Below are 14,462 nucleotides of genomic sequence, written 5' to 3' on the forward strand. Positions count from 1 at the left end.
GCCTACAGATCAGGAAAAAGTACCCAAGAATGTCAGTAACAATAACAAGATAGAAGATCAGTGACTGAAAACCTGCAGCATCTGTACCCCAGAGAATATATCAGGAGCTAAAGCAGGTACCAGTGGTAAAAGTCGCTGATATAAAGTTTTAAAATAAAAGTTTTATAGTAAATAATCTTATAATAAATAAATATGGCCTGTCAATCATTGCTGTTCATGTCTAAATTTGGAACATCGTGAAAGGTAGAAAAAATTGTCTATTTAGGATCTGGGGAAAAACGGAATGTGTAGTAAATGTTCAAATTACACCCAGCCTAAAAATAATAGTTTTTATGTTGTTGTTTTTTTTTTAAAATACCACTTTGATTGACATTTTATTTGATTGTGATCAGAACGCCACATCTCTGGGACTCTGGGACTGTTTTTAGATTATAAAACATGTTTACATCATTTATATTCACTAACTGGCCCCTTTATTGGGCACATGTTGCTAACACCAGGTTGTGTATTCATTACCTTAGTTGTAATCAGTGGTTATTTGAGTCGCTGTTGCCTTCCTATCAGTTTGCTGGCCTCTCCTCAGCTTGATCTTAATTACTTACTGAATTTGAATTACTGTTTCCTGCCAGCTCAAAGCAGTCTGGTCACTCCTGTGCCTTTTACATCCACAAGGCATTTTCACCCAGAGAGCTGCCACTCACTGGATATTTTCTCTTTTGTGCAGGAAAATCCTTATAGATCAGCAGTTTCTGAAATACTCAAACCAGCTACTCTACTACCTAAAATCATGCCATGTTCAAAGTCACTTAAATCGCAATTCTGCCTCATTCTGGTGCTCAGTTTGAACATTAGCAGGCCGTCTTCACCATGTGTACAAACGTCAGTGTGCTGAGTTGCTGCCATGTGATTGTCTGATTAGTGTTAATGAGCAGTTGAACGGGTGTACCTAATGCAGTGAATATCTACGTGTGTTGCATGGTGAGCTTATTTGTACATGTTTTGGACAATCTAAATATTAATATTTTCATCGTGCAGTTATTGCAGGACAGTCAATTTAGTATTGTTTCTACATGATACTGGGGGCTTGGTGGTTTAGTGGTAAGCATGCTGCCTCGAACAGAGCAGGTCTGGGAGGTCATCTGAGGAGTTGAGGACAATGATATGTCCTTTTACTGTTCCACCAAATGTGGACATAATTGCACAAAAGTTAAAGTTAAAATTCAGAACGAATTAGTATTTACCAGAGCAGTCCGAGTGGACAGAAGAAATGGATAAACTATTGAGGGAGGTGTGTTGGTGTGCAGCTGAAACTGAAATATAAAGGTAAATAATTACATTTATTTAGTAAAAGTAATTAGTAAAAATTTGAAGTGGCTAAGTGTGATTACTCATGCTGCAGTGTCACTGTTACAGTGCTTTAGCTCAGCCTCAGTGATGGTTGGCTGGCTGAAGGTTTAATTCACATTTCAGAAAGAGTTTTTATGTCAATCATAAATCAGATAATTGAAAAGCACAACCAAGCATTAAAAAAATCCCACGGCCGTGGGCATGACATATCCAATTTGCCAATTCACATATCAAAATCTCATGGGTTACATCAGCCACCTTGACCATCCTCTTATAAAGGCCCACATAGTTTACTAGTTTCCAACGGGGGAACAGCAGATTACATCCACTCTACTGTAAAATGTTGGCAAGAGCTGACAGAAAGAACAGAGTTCCCACAGCTTCCAGAAGCTGATGGATGCTTTTGAAATTCATCCAGAGTCAAAACCTGCTGGGCCCAAAGACTCCAGTGGAGAAAAAAGAGAAGTACATGGACTTGGAAGAAGCCATTCTATGGCAGGCTCTGCACAACATATATCCCAAGGAAATCAAAAAGAATCAAATTCTATTATCTATAAATAAAAATAGCAGCTTATTAAATTAAAAGAAGATATTTAATATGTATTTTCATTTTGTTGTTAATGCTACACTGCTGAGTTTGTGACTTGGTGCAAATGTAATGGTGCAAAAAAGAACAAGTCATTCATATTTAATAACATGATATTTTGTTTTACCTTCATTAAAATGATTTTTTGTGACATTTGTACTTTGACTTGAAGACTGTGATTAATTTGAGTGAGCCAGGTCTAGGCTCGTTTTATTGCACATGCTGGCTTTCAGGGACACTTAATGGAACACAGCCATTGCTGATTTGTAATTATCGGTGTACAGGTGAATAAATGCTGAGACCCACTGACCTCAAAGTGTTTGATGACTGTTTCTCATTGTGTTTACTGCTGATGGGCTTTTAAAAAAAGAAGTCAGTGCAGTCAGAGTGACCTGAAGTATAAGATCTCACGCAATTTTAAAATGCTCTCCACATTATCGCCATTTATCAGCTACAATTTGCATCGAGTCATTTAAAATGAGTCCTTGGCTTCAACAGAGTTGATCTTAGGACTGGCAGCTTATCACTTGTCTTATAATGCAGGACTTATATTTTAAGTTATAAAACCGAAAATCGTGTACCAAAAAAGGAAAACTACAAAGTCGAGCTGTGGTTTTGATCCCAACCCCAGTGGGGTGTAAAGTCTGACTTCACCCAGAGAGAGGATATTTAAGAATTACAATAATAGTCTGTCTTGCCCTGGGCCTTTAAACTAATCCCCTTTCTTCTTCTTTATGCTGAAGTCCTGAGTTTTAGACTTTAACACGGTATGAAATCAAACAGCTACCATCATTTCCCTTGTATTCCTCAATGGCCAGACCCACCTAGGGGAAATTAGTAAGTGGTGACAGGTTATTTGCTCAACTTGACGCATCTTCTCTGTTATCTGCAGGGAGTGGCAGACTCACCAATCACCTCCTCTGCCTGAAGACGCGCTGATAGAAACGTGTTTGAAATGTAAACTGTTAGTTTTAAATATGTGACTTAAAACTGCCTGCTTCCCTTTCTGTTAACAGTGATAACATTCTGGTTTTGGATATCTACTTTGAAGCGCTGAACTACGAAACCATCGAACAAAAGAAAGCCTATGAATTGGCAGGCCTTCTGGGTAAGGAAATGGCTGTCAAGTGTTTTCTTAAGAAGAGATAATGTGCAGTATGCAGCATGACAGATGCTTTGTATCTAAAATGACAGTAGCGCAAGTGCTTGCATTTTTTATGAGGTGTTCAGGTCCCAGAAGAGACACAAAAGTGTCTCTTTAATCTTTTTAACTGCATATTTGCAAACGTCTATATTTGCTGTTACATTTCTCACCTTTTAGATGTAAAAAAAGGACGCAAAGTGTGTGAAAGCTGAGCTGTTTCATGAATGTATTCAGGTACAAGTTTTGCTTCCTCGTTTTTCTTTTCAGGTGATATTGGTGGTCAGATGGGTCTCTTCATTGGAGCCAGCATCCTCACCATTCTTGAACTCATTGACTATCTATATGAGGTAAAAACTAACATCTATTGTGTTTTTATGGTAATCCGTGCTACTCCAGCAAAATAGAATGACTTGCTGGCAAAATTTCATTTTTCACACAGTGTTACCATGCAAGGACGTGTTTTAGCGAGCATGACGAACGCTCTGTCCCTCACAACCCTGCAGCCCATTTCTGCATTTCTGCACGGCACTCACATCTTAGCAGTAGCAACGCTGAATACATTAACATTTTGGATGTATTATATTTTAGATTAGTCAGGATGTCTATGTCCACTCTCATTAGAGTAACTCTGTGCTCCACACTTCCTCCCTCCCTTCTCTTACAACTGAAGTACTAAGGGTTTTTTATATGTGTGTGTGTGTGTGTGTGTGTGTTAGTCCTTGATTAGAAATGTGTGTGAGAGAGAGAGATGGGCAGAGCAAAGCAGCTACTGCTCATGTGCAGGGTCACCGTGCAAGCTTATTTATAGATACATAAAATCAATCACATTTATATTCCAGTCAAGTATGTGGGTTTGAACTATGATGAACCAAAAAAAGAACTCTTGGATGCTCTTCAGAAGCAAAAAGAAAGTGCTTTTTGGTAACAGGTGTGCTTGTCTATTTTCAGGTGATCAAATACAAGGTGTGTCGGTGCATGAAGAAGAAACACAAAGGCCGCAAAAACAATGACCGGGGAGCTGTGCTGAGCCTGGATGATGTGAAACACCATGTCAGTAGTGTGCTGTTAAGTACTTTCACTGTGTCAGACGGCATTGCTTTGACAGGGGCACACTCTCTGCTTTGTCTTCACTGCTCTCAACTGGAGCCAGGATCAAGGAGGTGGTGGGGTGGTGGTGGTGGTGGTAAGAAGACGAGCAAATGAGAGAGAAGAGATAGAGATGGAGGAAGTTTGGGTGGGGGGACTTGAGAGACACGGAAGAGAGTGAAAAAGTGATTGGGATGAGAGGGGGAGAAAATTGAGAGGGAGAAGTAGGAGAGCGGAAAGTGGCTGGAATTTAATCAAAGCTGGGGGACAGCACCAGCAGGGACAGGCCGGAATTAAAGCTTTGGACGGTGTGACAGCTCACTTATTTCCAAGTGTAAATGAAGCCAGTTCACTTTAATTGTAAGTCAGACCTCAGACAGAGAAGGGAAAGATATTCTCCACAACTGATCTTGACTTTGTAGTCCTTTCCGTCTCTCCCCACCATTATTTTCAGCATTTTTCAAAGTATTCCTGAAGAATCTATTTCCTCGCCCATCTCAGCCCAACTTGTTGCTCACATCATGTTTTCCTGTGAAGATGTTTATGAGCTTTTTAGTTTTCTTGCACATTTATGCTCCCTCGATCTCAATGCTATATCTTCTGCTGATCATTTCTCTTACCTGCCTTTTTGACTGTCTGCCTCTCTCATCCCATTTCTCTCTCAGGCTCCTTGTGAGAACCTGCGTACACCATCAACGTATCCTGGCAATATGCTACCTCATCATCCGGGCCAGGGTAACTTTGAAGACTTCACTTGCTGAGCAGAACCCAGGTGAAAGTGTGTGTTATGCAACCAAAGCCACCATACAACGACAACTGTCTAACGCAGGGAGGGTGAGGAACTGATACTAATCTAACAGAGGCACTTTTTACATGAAAACTGAGGAAAATGGACAAATCAATCGTGACAAAGAATTTGTCAGAGGAAGTCCTAAATGTTTAAAAAAAAAAATCTGTAATTTTTCCGGAGAAGATTTCATGCAGCACTCTTCTGTGTTTTTCCTCTGGATTACTGCCGCAAAGGATGCTCATGGAGAAACCTTGCCAACATGGACCTCTCTTTCAAAAGACAAAAAAAAAGAAATAAAAAAGGGAAAATGTACAGTTATCTCACCATAGACAGTAGATCAGAAAAAAGAGCCCCCATGCCTTTATATAGCACAGCAACACATGATGGTTTCACACAACACCGGCTTGCTAGTGTGACGAATATTCATACTGCTTACTCCACTGTACATGTAGCAACATCTAGAACTGTTGCAGTGCTTCATAAAACAACCGCTGGACTCTGTGTACTTTGTTTGCGAATGTATCTTTGTTCACAATGAGTGTAGTTGCGTGTGCAGGAAATACTTTCAGGGGGTTGCGATGTAAGTGGAGGTGGCGACAGTGGTAGAGGTGCATCATCTACCATTTAATGTACTGGTGAAGATTTCAGGTCTCATCATGTAAATGCATGCTTGTATTTGTCCAGTGCATGTTTTTTTCATATCATTTCTAATTTTGATTGATTTTTTTTAAAATATATAGACTTATATACATTTAATCATTATATTTACCAAGTCTGCCTCATTTACAGAAACATAACAATGATACATGCCATATATTCCTGTGTGCGTTTGTGTGTGTGAAGGGACAGTGTTGCAACATTAGGTATGTTGAGTGTTTTGTTGATTGCACAAATGGATGAGCTGCACCTATTTTCATTTCTTATGATTTAGTTTTGTTTTTTCATTCTTTCACTTCTTTTTCATGTTCACATGTGGCCACGGGATGAAGTGAGAAGGGTTTTTTTGTTGTTGTTTGTTTCTTTGTTTCTTTGTTTTGTTTCCTAGGGATTGATTGCTAAAATCCTTGTGTGGGGCTGTTACATTTTTTTCTGTATCTGTGTTAGTTGCAAAAGTCTTATCAAAGCACAATACCGCCAGTATGTAGAGGTGATGTAAAAGAAAACGTACTATTCTTCTTGATATATTGTCATATTATTAATATCGTGTTGATCCGACTGTTTTTGATTGTTTCTTTCTTTCATATAAAACACTCAGCAGCGCCTGATTATCCTGTCTCCATCTTCCAGGTAATAACCTGCTCTATTTAGTTATCAAAGCATAAATAAAATGCAGATATCGTTTTGGAAAATTGTTTGTTTTCTTCACTGAATGTAGTTTTTTCTTTGTTCCTTTGCTTGAAAAGGCAAACAGAAACAAAGCAATGTATTTCCCAGCCGTAGTTACTGTTTAAATGTTCATTTTTTAATCATGAGCTGCTCTCAGAAAATCTGATTAAGCATTCTGCACTCCATCCAAGGCATTTTGCTATCTCTATTTCCCCAATCAACATGTTATCTTGTGTTTTGCTTCATACAACATTTTTCTTGGAATTAAATCAGCATTATGAAAGAGTTTGGGGGCAAGACTGATATTGCTTATCTACAGCAACCATTCATTTGTGCTGCATTTTAACAGCTTCAAGCCACAACACTGGTATTTTGGAGCACCGTACTCTTGAAATGTGATTACAGATTCAGCTGCTGTATGACAAAAGGATGGATGAGAAATATCCTGCACAGCCAATACAAGTTTTATCAAGATTGTCAGTCAGCCAGCAGTATTCTACTGTACATCTGGTGCTGCCAACTGCCACAGTTATATTAGAAAAGCAGCTTGGTGATGCATGACTCTGTGAATATTAGAGCCCAGTACCACCTAAACCACAGTCTGCCTCAGAAATCATGTCCTGTGCTCATTTGGCTGCTCGGTCCACTGCTACGAGACGTCAGGGGTTAGTCGAGGACGAGAAGTTGACTTTTGCTTTATAATTTTTTCATGATTTCTTTTAGTGCAGAACCACATATATGCATTGTTCATCAAATGAGAGCAAGCACTCATTTTTTTCTATTATTCAGAGTAGAAACCTCAGCTGCTAACCACACATTAATATACAAGTGTTAAAGCTCCTGGGAATCACCTACAATATATGATGACATTTTTTTTTCTTGTTTTGAATGTCTGAAACATGATTTTGCCCCCCTGATGGTTTTGTTCTTTTCTGTTCTACCTGCCAACAACACAAATTAATCAAAGAAGTTTGTTTTTTTTTAAGAAAAAAGATGCTCATTTCCTGCTGGCATTTGTGTCTTTGTGTGAGCAACAGCCTGAGAATCAGTAGATTGCGGGGAGGGTCAGAATACAGGAGCACTGCCTGCCAGTGACAGAAATCCTGCAGAAGATGCTTGCTGCATCCTGATAAGCCTCCAGGGCAAAGCAGGTGGGGGCTGTGTGGGAGGTGGTAATACCAGCGGGAGTTCAGAAACTGAAAATCTTTCCAAAAATTCTGGATTAGCAAGAGTTTCCTGCAATCTGGTGGTTTAATTGTTAAGTTTCCTGCGTTGTTTGAAATCTTGGCTTCTTTTCTCCCTGAAAGAGGTTAAATCATCGGGCTTTGTGCCCTCATTTACTTGCAAGTGGAAATATCTGAGATGATGGCTCCCTCCTTGCTTTCACCTTGTTGGCTGACACACAGCCAATCTGTGGACAGTATATAAGAGTTGCTCCTGTAATGGAATCTATCCCAAACTGTCTGTCCTTCTTAAACGGCTTCAACTCCCTCATATAATCACCAGCTGGATGTGATTTACTGTACAGGTGGCTTTCTCGCAGGGAACCTTTATTGTTTGTTCTTATATTTTAATGAGACTTGTTGTGCTTATGTTTTCACCCACAGCTGACAGTTTAATCTTGCCTTCTGATATCACAGAACATGCACTCGCGCACAAGATCTTTTTAAATCTGAGGTAATTTCCGCTTAATCCCGTTATCACATCTTATCATCTCCATCAATAAGGAGACGACACTCCTGCTTCACAATGTGGCGTGCTGTCTTTTGTCATTTATGAAACGAACACACACTAAACATCACTGAGTCCTAAACTCATCCTGCTTGTACACAATAATAAGCTGGCCACCTGAGGAGAAAGATGCCACTAATGTCAAGACACAAAAACTCCTCACAAAGCAGGGGTCCGACCGAGGCCAGCACCCTGAGGCTCTGTGAGCAATGAAGCAAGGGAGGGTAAGGATTACTGAGCATCACAGCCATGATCCAGGATGAAACAAGGAGCATTCACAAATGCATCAGGAAGATGACCCCCCAAGATGAACTGCTACCAGAGTGCCTTAGGCAGCTGAAGACGGATGGTGATGAGCAAGAGGGGAAGGAAATATCTTAGAAAAACAAGTGGCTTGCATTAAGAAAAACACAGTGGCTGAAAAAGGATGGCCGAAAGGACAGCACAGATCCTCTGACTAGGGCAGTGCAAGATCAAGCTGTAAGCAACAGATCCTAAGATTTGTTGTCCACCTAGGCTCAGAGGACCCAAGTGACAGGCAGACAATCCAACACACGGTAGCAGAATGTAAGATTCAAGCTGGGACAGCACCTACTGAGAGGCATAGCCAAGCAGCCGGAATAGTGTACAGCAACATCTGCGCCACATGGATTAGAAGTCTCCAATTCCCAGTAGGAAACACCTTTGAAAGTGGCTGAGAACAACAGGGCTAAGGTCCTTTGGGATTTCAAGTTCCAGACAGACAGCCAGCTGCTGGCCAGCCAACCAGACACAGTTTTGGTTGAGGGGAAACAGAAGACAGCAGTTGTGGTTCATGTGGCAATCCAAGCTATAACATTAGAAAGATGAAGCATGGAGAAGCTGAAGGAACACCTGGAACAGGTGTGGAAAGTAAAGTCCAAGGGGGTCCCAGTGGTAAAAGGAGAGATAGTGACTGGCTCTGACAGATTCCAGGCACAATGTTACTGTTGATACGTAGCTATTTATTTACTTAATAATTTTGTTACTCTGGTAACCACTGTAAAACTGTCACAGGTTTCTCGTTCACAGTGTGAAATGTTATGCACAGACCTTATGAAACCATGCGGTAAATAACTCACCACGAGTGGCTAAAAGAAATTAAGTCCACTTATTAAAATATTGTATTAAATGATGATTTTTCACAGGTTTGTGCTTTAATTGCGTACTGCCTTAGACTTCTGTTTTATTGTATTTGAGAAATAAATTATAATTTCAATCAACAAAAGCAGTCCACATACCTCTGCCAAGGCTGTAAATTCCCTCGATGTCATGTATGAATAGTATTTTTGCACTCTGCTGTATTGCTTTTATTAAGTTAGATGTTCTGAATACTTCTGCCCAATAGAAATATAAAGAATAACAGCATTGCATGAAAAAAGTGACCTTGGCGTGGGTATTTTTATTTTATTGCATTATACTTTATTTGCAGAAAGCTGCTGGTAAAGTTAACCCTTATTGGCCTAAAATACAGCCACTTGTGAACTTGTGATTCATGTGCCGTGGACTGCTTTATATTTCTGGATCTATACTGTACAGAAATAAATGAATTTTTAAAGCAGGGCTGGCACTCCCACTTGTCTCATCCTCTCACTCCTGCCTGCACGTCAGATGAGTCACGTTTCTGGTATAAATTTATCCTGTCAGATCTCTCAGTGCAATTAGGATGCTCAGCCGTTTGTCATAGATAAGGCCGCGGCCGGCTCCTCTGGGCTTCACTTTACATTCAGCTCGTTAAGAGGATTAATAATTGCCATGCAGTCAGGTTTCTCACCACTCAAAGATTCCAGACTCGGTCCATCTGATTTGCCTATTCATCTGTTAAAAGTTTAACCCCCTGTTCTGTTGTTCAGTATCAAAGTTGCTCTCTCCTCTAAAGGATAAACCTAATCAGCTGCTATCTTACCCACACAGAAGGTAAAACCGCCTTGAATATTTGAAGCACAATGTGGTGCATCTGAGTCCCATAAATGAGGATTTTGCTTCACCTTGTTCCAAAAAAATCATAATGTATCCCCCCTCCTTTATGCACTCACACAACTCCTCTCCAGTCAAACACAAACAGGCTATGCAAACAGATGGGCTGCCATGTTTTGTACTGTTGTAGCTCCATACTAATTGGGGCGGAAGTGCAATAACATCAAAGTTCGGAAACAAGAACGTGTTTGATTCAGCAGCTGACATCCAGTGCGTTAAAGGTTCTGACTGGTTGTTTACTTGTCAACACAGAAACCACTTCAGAGGTACAGCAGCCTCATGCTGGCCGTGTCTTTTGATGAAACATGCTAAAAAATGCATTCAAAGAATGTCATGTTTCAGTTCAAAAACCATCCAGTATGAGGTCTCTGCAGTTGTGGTTGAGATCACCTAATAAACAAGGAAGGAGTCGATTTACTAATTTATAAAACCCTACGATGAAAGAAAATGTGGTGTCTGATTTTTTTTCAGGATTTTTTTTAACTCTGTTCAAGAGTGAAAATTCAAACAAACATGACTGCGGGTTCAACTTTTTCAGCTACGTTTGTTTATTTTTTAGAGACTTTGTAGTCAAGCCTAGTGATTACCACCATATGCGTCACTCTTTTTACCCTTTATTCATTTGTAATCTTATATTTAACACTCAATAGGTCAAGTATAAAGACCCCTCACTCATGATAAAAAGGATATGGATAGATTTGTATCTTTGTATCTCTACACCTGAACAAGGTGTAAACTGGCACACATTGATGTATTTTTAATCTCTTAAACCCTGTAAAATAAAGGCCTTTTTATATAGACTTATCTAACCTACCTGAATTTCTGGTCTTGGATTTTTTAGGCCATTTTTGGCAACATTACTCAGAACATCTTTATTGATCCCCATATTAAGAGCAGTGGGAAGTCACAGAGGGCCAATAGCATTGGTGAAGGGCACAATTCTGAGAGATTTCATTTATTTTTCATGGTAGGAAATATCTGACCTCAGAACATACAAACTCAAAGCACAAGGCTTTTATCCTAGGCTCAAACCCAGCCACTCTTACTCATTTGTGCCTGATGTATTTAGTCCACAAAAAAAGACATTGAAAAACATTTGAAAAAAAATGAATAGTTTCCTAAGAAATATCTTAAAATTACATCCCTTTTTCTCCCACATTAAAGGCATGATGTGATGTGTCATATTTTTCTTTTCTGCCTATCCCAAGATGTTTCCTGCTTCACCCAAAGGCCCACTGTCATTACACTGCTTCAGAGCCAACAACACTTGAGTCAACTACTCTGAGGGCAGACTTGGGAGGCCCAGTGGTGAAGGACACTATTGCTGTCTTGTCCTTGAATATTTTAAGATTAATAATCCATACTGATTTATTTCTAGGCCAGTTATGATGTCAATAATTCATTACTGGTACCAAAACAGTTTTAGATTTTTCATTAATTATTCTACACAAAAAAGGAAAGCATCAGAGGCTGAGGTACTTCAAATGTTTCATTTTTTGCATCAGTCATTTAATGAAATCGGTAGGATGATGGACAAAAGCATAAAGAGCCATCTTCAACTACAAGAAGAACCATGAGTCCTGCCTTTCACAGCAGTATCAGCTTGATATGGCTTGAGACCACCAAAGAACAGCAGCAAGTTCTCCAAGATCATAGAAAAGCATTTTGAAAGTCCTTTTAAAGGACAGGGATGGTCACACTAAATACTTCTCTCATTGCAGTCTGCTGCACTTTGCATGATGAATGATGACGTTAACTGATAAATAAAAACTACTTCCTTCATTATTTTGAAAGCATCCAGCATTTCCTTTTAATGGCTACGACTCAGTCATGGCGGTATATTCCTTCCAAATGTCTCTCTACGAGGGCCTCGCATGCTGTTTTGTTTGGTTTTAATCCATTTTGCAGTCCCTGGCAGACAGATTGACTGGATGGCATACCAAACAAGACAGAGTTAACCTTTGTTTAACTTTTACAAACCCAGACAGAGTTGTTTGTTTTGGTTTACTGCACATTGCATCCATAGATCTGGTTTTTAGTCACCAGTCAGCCTGGAGAGATATCAGACGCTGAATATAATTAAGTTTATTCATTTGGTTAGAGGGACAATGAATTTTAATTACAGTTCTGAAAAAAGAGAGATAAGCAAAAGGCTAATTTTCATAGTCACTGAGCCCGTATTGCCAATAATTTATCAAAGATTGAAAGAAGAAAATGCAATCAGATTATGATAAAAGGTGCCAATGCTCCACTGTTAATTTAGTTAATTAACAGTTTCATTATCTTCATTTCATTTTCATTTCAAGATTACTTGTCAGATACTGACTTATGCTATTTTTTCTTGTGTTTCATACTTCATGTTAGCACTTGTTTAATTAAAGAATAAAATGAAGGAGCAACACACAAACACAATAATGTTTCTGGATTTAGTTTTATTTCATTTATAACCTTCCTTAATTTAAGAAAGGCTGTGATTTCCCTTCATGTTCAGTGAAATTAAGTTAAAGTAATTACTTTTAAACAAGTGCCAAAGTACTAAATTGAGGTACACAAGGTTTATCTTTACAAGCACCTATATTTATCTGTCATATTTCGGTACTTAATAATTACACAATTTCATATGCACTTTAATTTAGAGCAAAAAAACTTTAAAGGTGTCACTTTGGACTCGAGATAATTACGGTGAAAGAAAAATAGAGCCAAATTACAGAGCCAGAGGCAGACAGGTACAGTTCTGTGAAAAAGAACATTTTTCACAGGACTCTATGCACTCCTGTGAAAAATGAGTACACGCTTAATGCTTCCATTAAAATTATATTAGCAGCCAGGAATTAAAAAGGTAAGTGGCAGCCAGGTATTGATAATCAACAAATCATCACCAAATGTGAGAACCTCTATAAAAGCAGACGTTTTGGCAGGTTGCTGGTCTGGAGCATTTAGGTCTGTGTTTACACTATCCCACAATCTTCCCAGGACTGGATATCCCAGCAAAGTCACCCAAAGACCACATCATGCAGTGGTAAGAAAAACTTCAAAGAACGCAAAAACATGAGATACTTATTAAACTCAACAGATATTTCCTACTTCATGGCAGTATAACTAGATATAGACTGAAAAACTATGGCTTGGTTGGAAGGACTGGAAGGAGATAGTCTCTTCTCTCTAAAAACATAGCAGCACGGTTTAGGATTGCAAACTTGCAGCTGAGCAAGCCTCATGACTTCTGGAGCAATGTCCATTAGACAGACAAGTTCAAAGTGGAGCTGTCTGGCCATAATACACAACACTGCGTTTGGCGAAAACCAAACACAGGATATCAGCTCACACACCTCACATCAACCGTCAAAGCACAAGCTTACAGACCTTGGAGTTACTGAGTCGACCATGAACCAAAGTGTTTTAGAGCCAGATGTGAGGTCATCTGTTCAACACCTGAAGTTTGGTTGAAATCGGATCGTCCAAAATGACAATTATACCAAGCTCACCAACAAATCTACAATGGCTGAAAAAGAAAAGACTCAAGGTGCTGCAATGGGCTAGTCGAAGTTTAGACATCCAACTGAAATGCCTGCAAGCCTAAATGAACTTAAGCAGAATTCTAAAGAGATAAGAATATTAAAGACAAGTGGGACAAGTTTCCTCCACAACAACATGAGAGACTGATAAAATCATAAAGAAAACAATTACTTTAAGCTATTGATGCAAAAGGATCTAAAAGCTATCAAGTCACAGGATGCATTTAGTTTTTACAGGTCTGTATTTAGACCAGTAAAAACTTTTACTTTTACATGACTGTAAAACAAACTTGCAGCTTAGTAAGGTCAGTACCAAAGCAAAACACAAGGAAGGCTAACAAGATAAAGACAAAAAGGTCAGTCAAAAATCTAGGTTAACTTGCTGAGGTCAAAAAAACAGGCAGAGTGCACATAGACAGTCCAAGGCATGGATGAACAGGTAAGTGGAGACCTGGGGAAGATTAGGTGATGCTTCTTCTTGAAACTTTTTGCATTCCCTCTTTCACTACATCCATGAATGTTCTCTGTGGTCTTCCTCTCTTCCCTCTGCCTGGTAGCTCCATCTTTAACATTATTTGTCCAATGTAACCACTATCCTTCCTCTGCATATGACAGCTTTGCCTCTCTAACTTTGTCTCAATCTGAGCTGTACCTCCTAAATACTTATTTTTAAACTTGTCCATCCTGGTGACTGCAACAGTCTCCATACCATTCATCATCTCAGATCTCAATACCATTTTAAAAGCTTTCCCATTCGCTCTTGCTGCTATCCTTCTGTCACGAATCACCCTGATACTTGTCTCCACACACTCCATCCTGGCTACACTCTCGTCTTCACCTTTTTTGTTCACTGCCCATGGCTTTGGGGATGATGTTAAATTTATTAATTAAAAATGAATTACCACATTACCTAACTAAAATATCCATTAATTGTAGTCCAGT

General features: G+C 39.3%; 1 protein-coding gene across 3 annotated transcripts in view; it reads left to right on the forward strand.

The window, feature by feature from the left end:
- The window catches only part of asic1b (acid-sensing (proton-gated) ion channel 1b), a 170,064-nt gene extending 163,762 nt beyond the window's left edge, over positions 1-6,302 (forward strand). For all 3 annotated transcript variants that reach the window (XM_003456092.5, XM_005460817.4, XM_005460818.4), the window contains 4 exons: positions 2,950-3,041; positions 3,345-3,424; positions 4,026-4,127; positions 4,829-6,302. In XM_003456092.5, the coding sequence (XP_003456140.1) occupies positions 2,950-3,041; positions 3,345-3,424; positions 4,026-4,127; positions 4,829-4,924 (370 nt within the window). In that variant the 3' untranslated portion in view covers positions 4,925-6,302. The remainder of the gene's footprint in view (positions 1-2,949; positions 3,042-3,344; positions 3,425-4,025; positions 4,128-4,828) is intronic.
- Positions 6,303-14,462: the final 8,160 nt, after the last annotated feature.

The sequence above is a fragment of the Oreochromis niloticus genome, linkage group LG5, assembly GCF_001858045.2.
Source record: "Oreochromis niloticus isolate F11D_XX linkage group LG5, O_niloticus_UMD_NMBU, whole genome shotgun sequence".
In the NCBI taxonomy this organism is placed as follows: Eukaryota; Metazoa; Chordata; class Actinopteri; order Cichliformes; family Cichlidae; genus Oreochromis; species Oreochromis niloticus.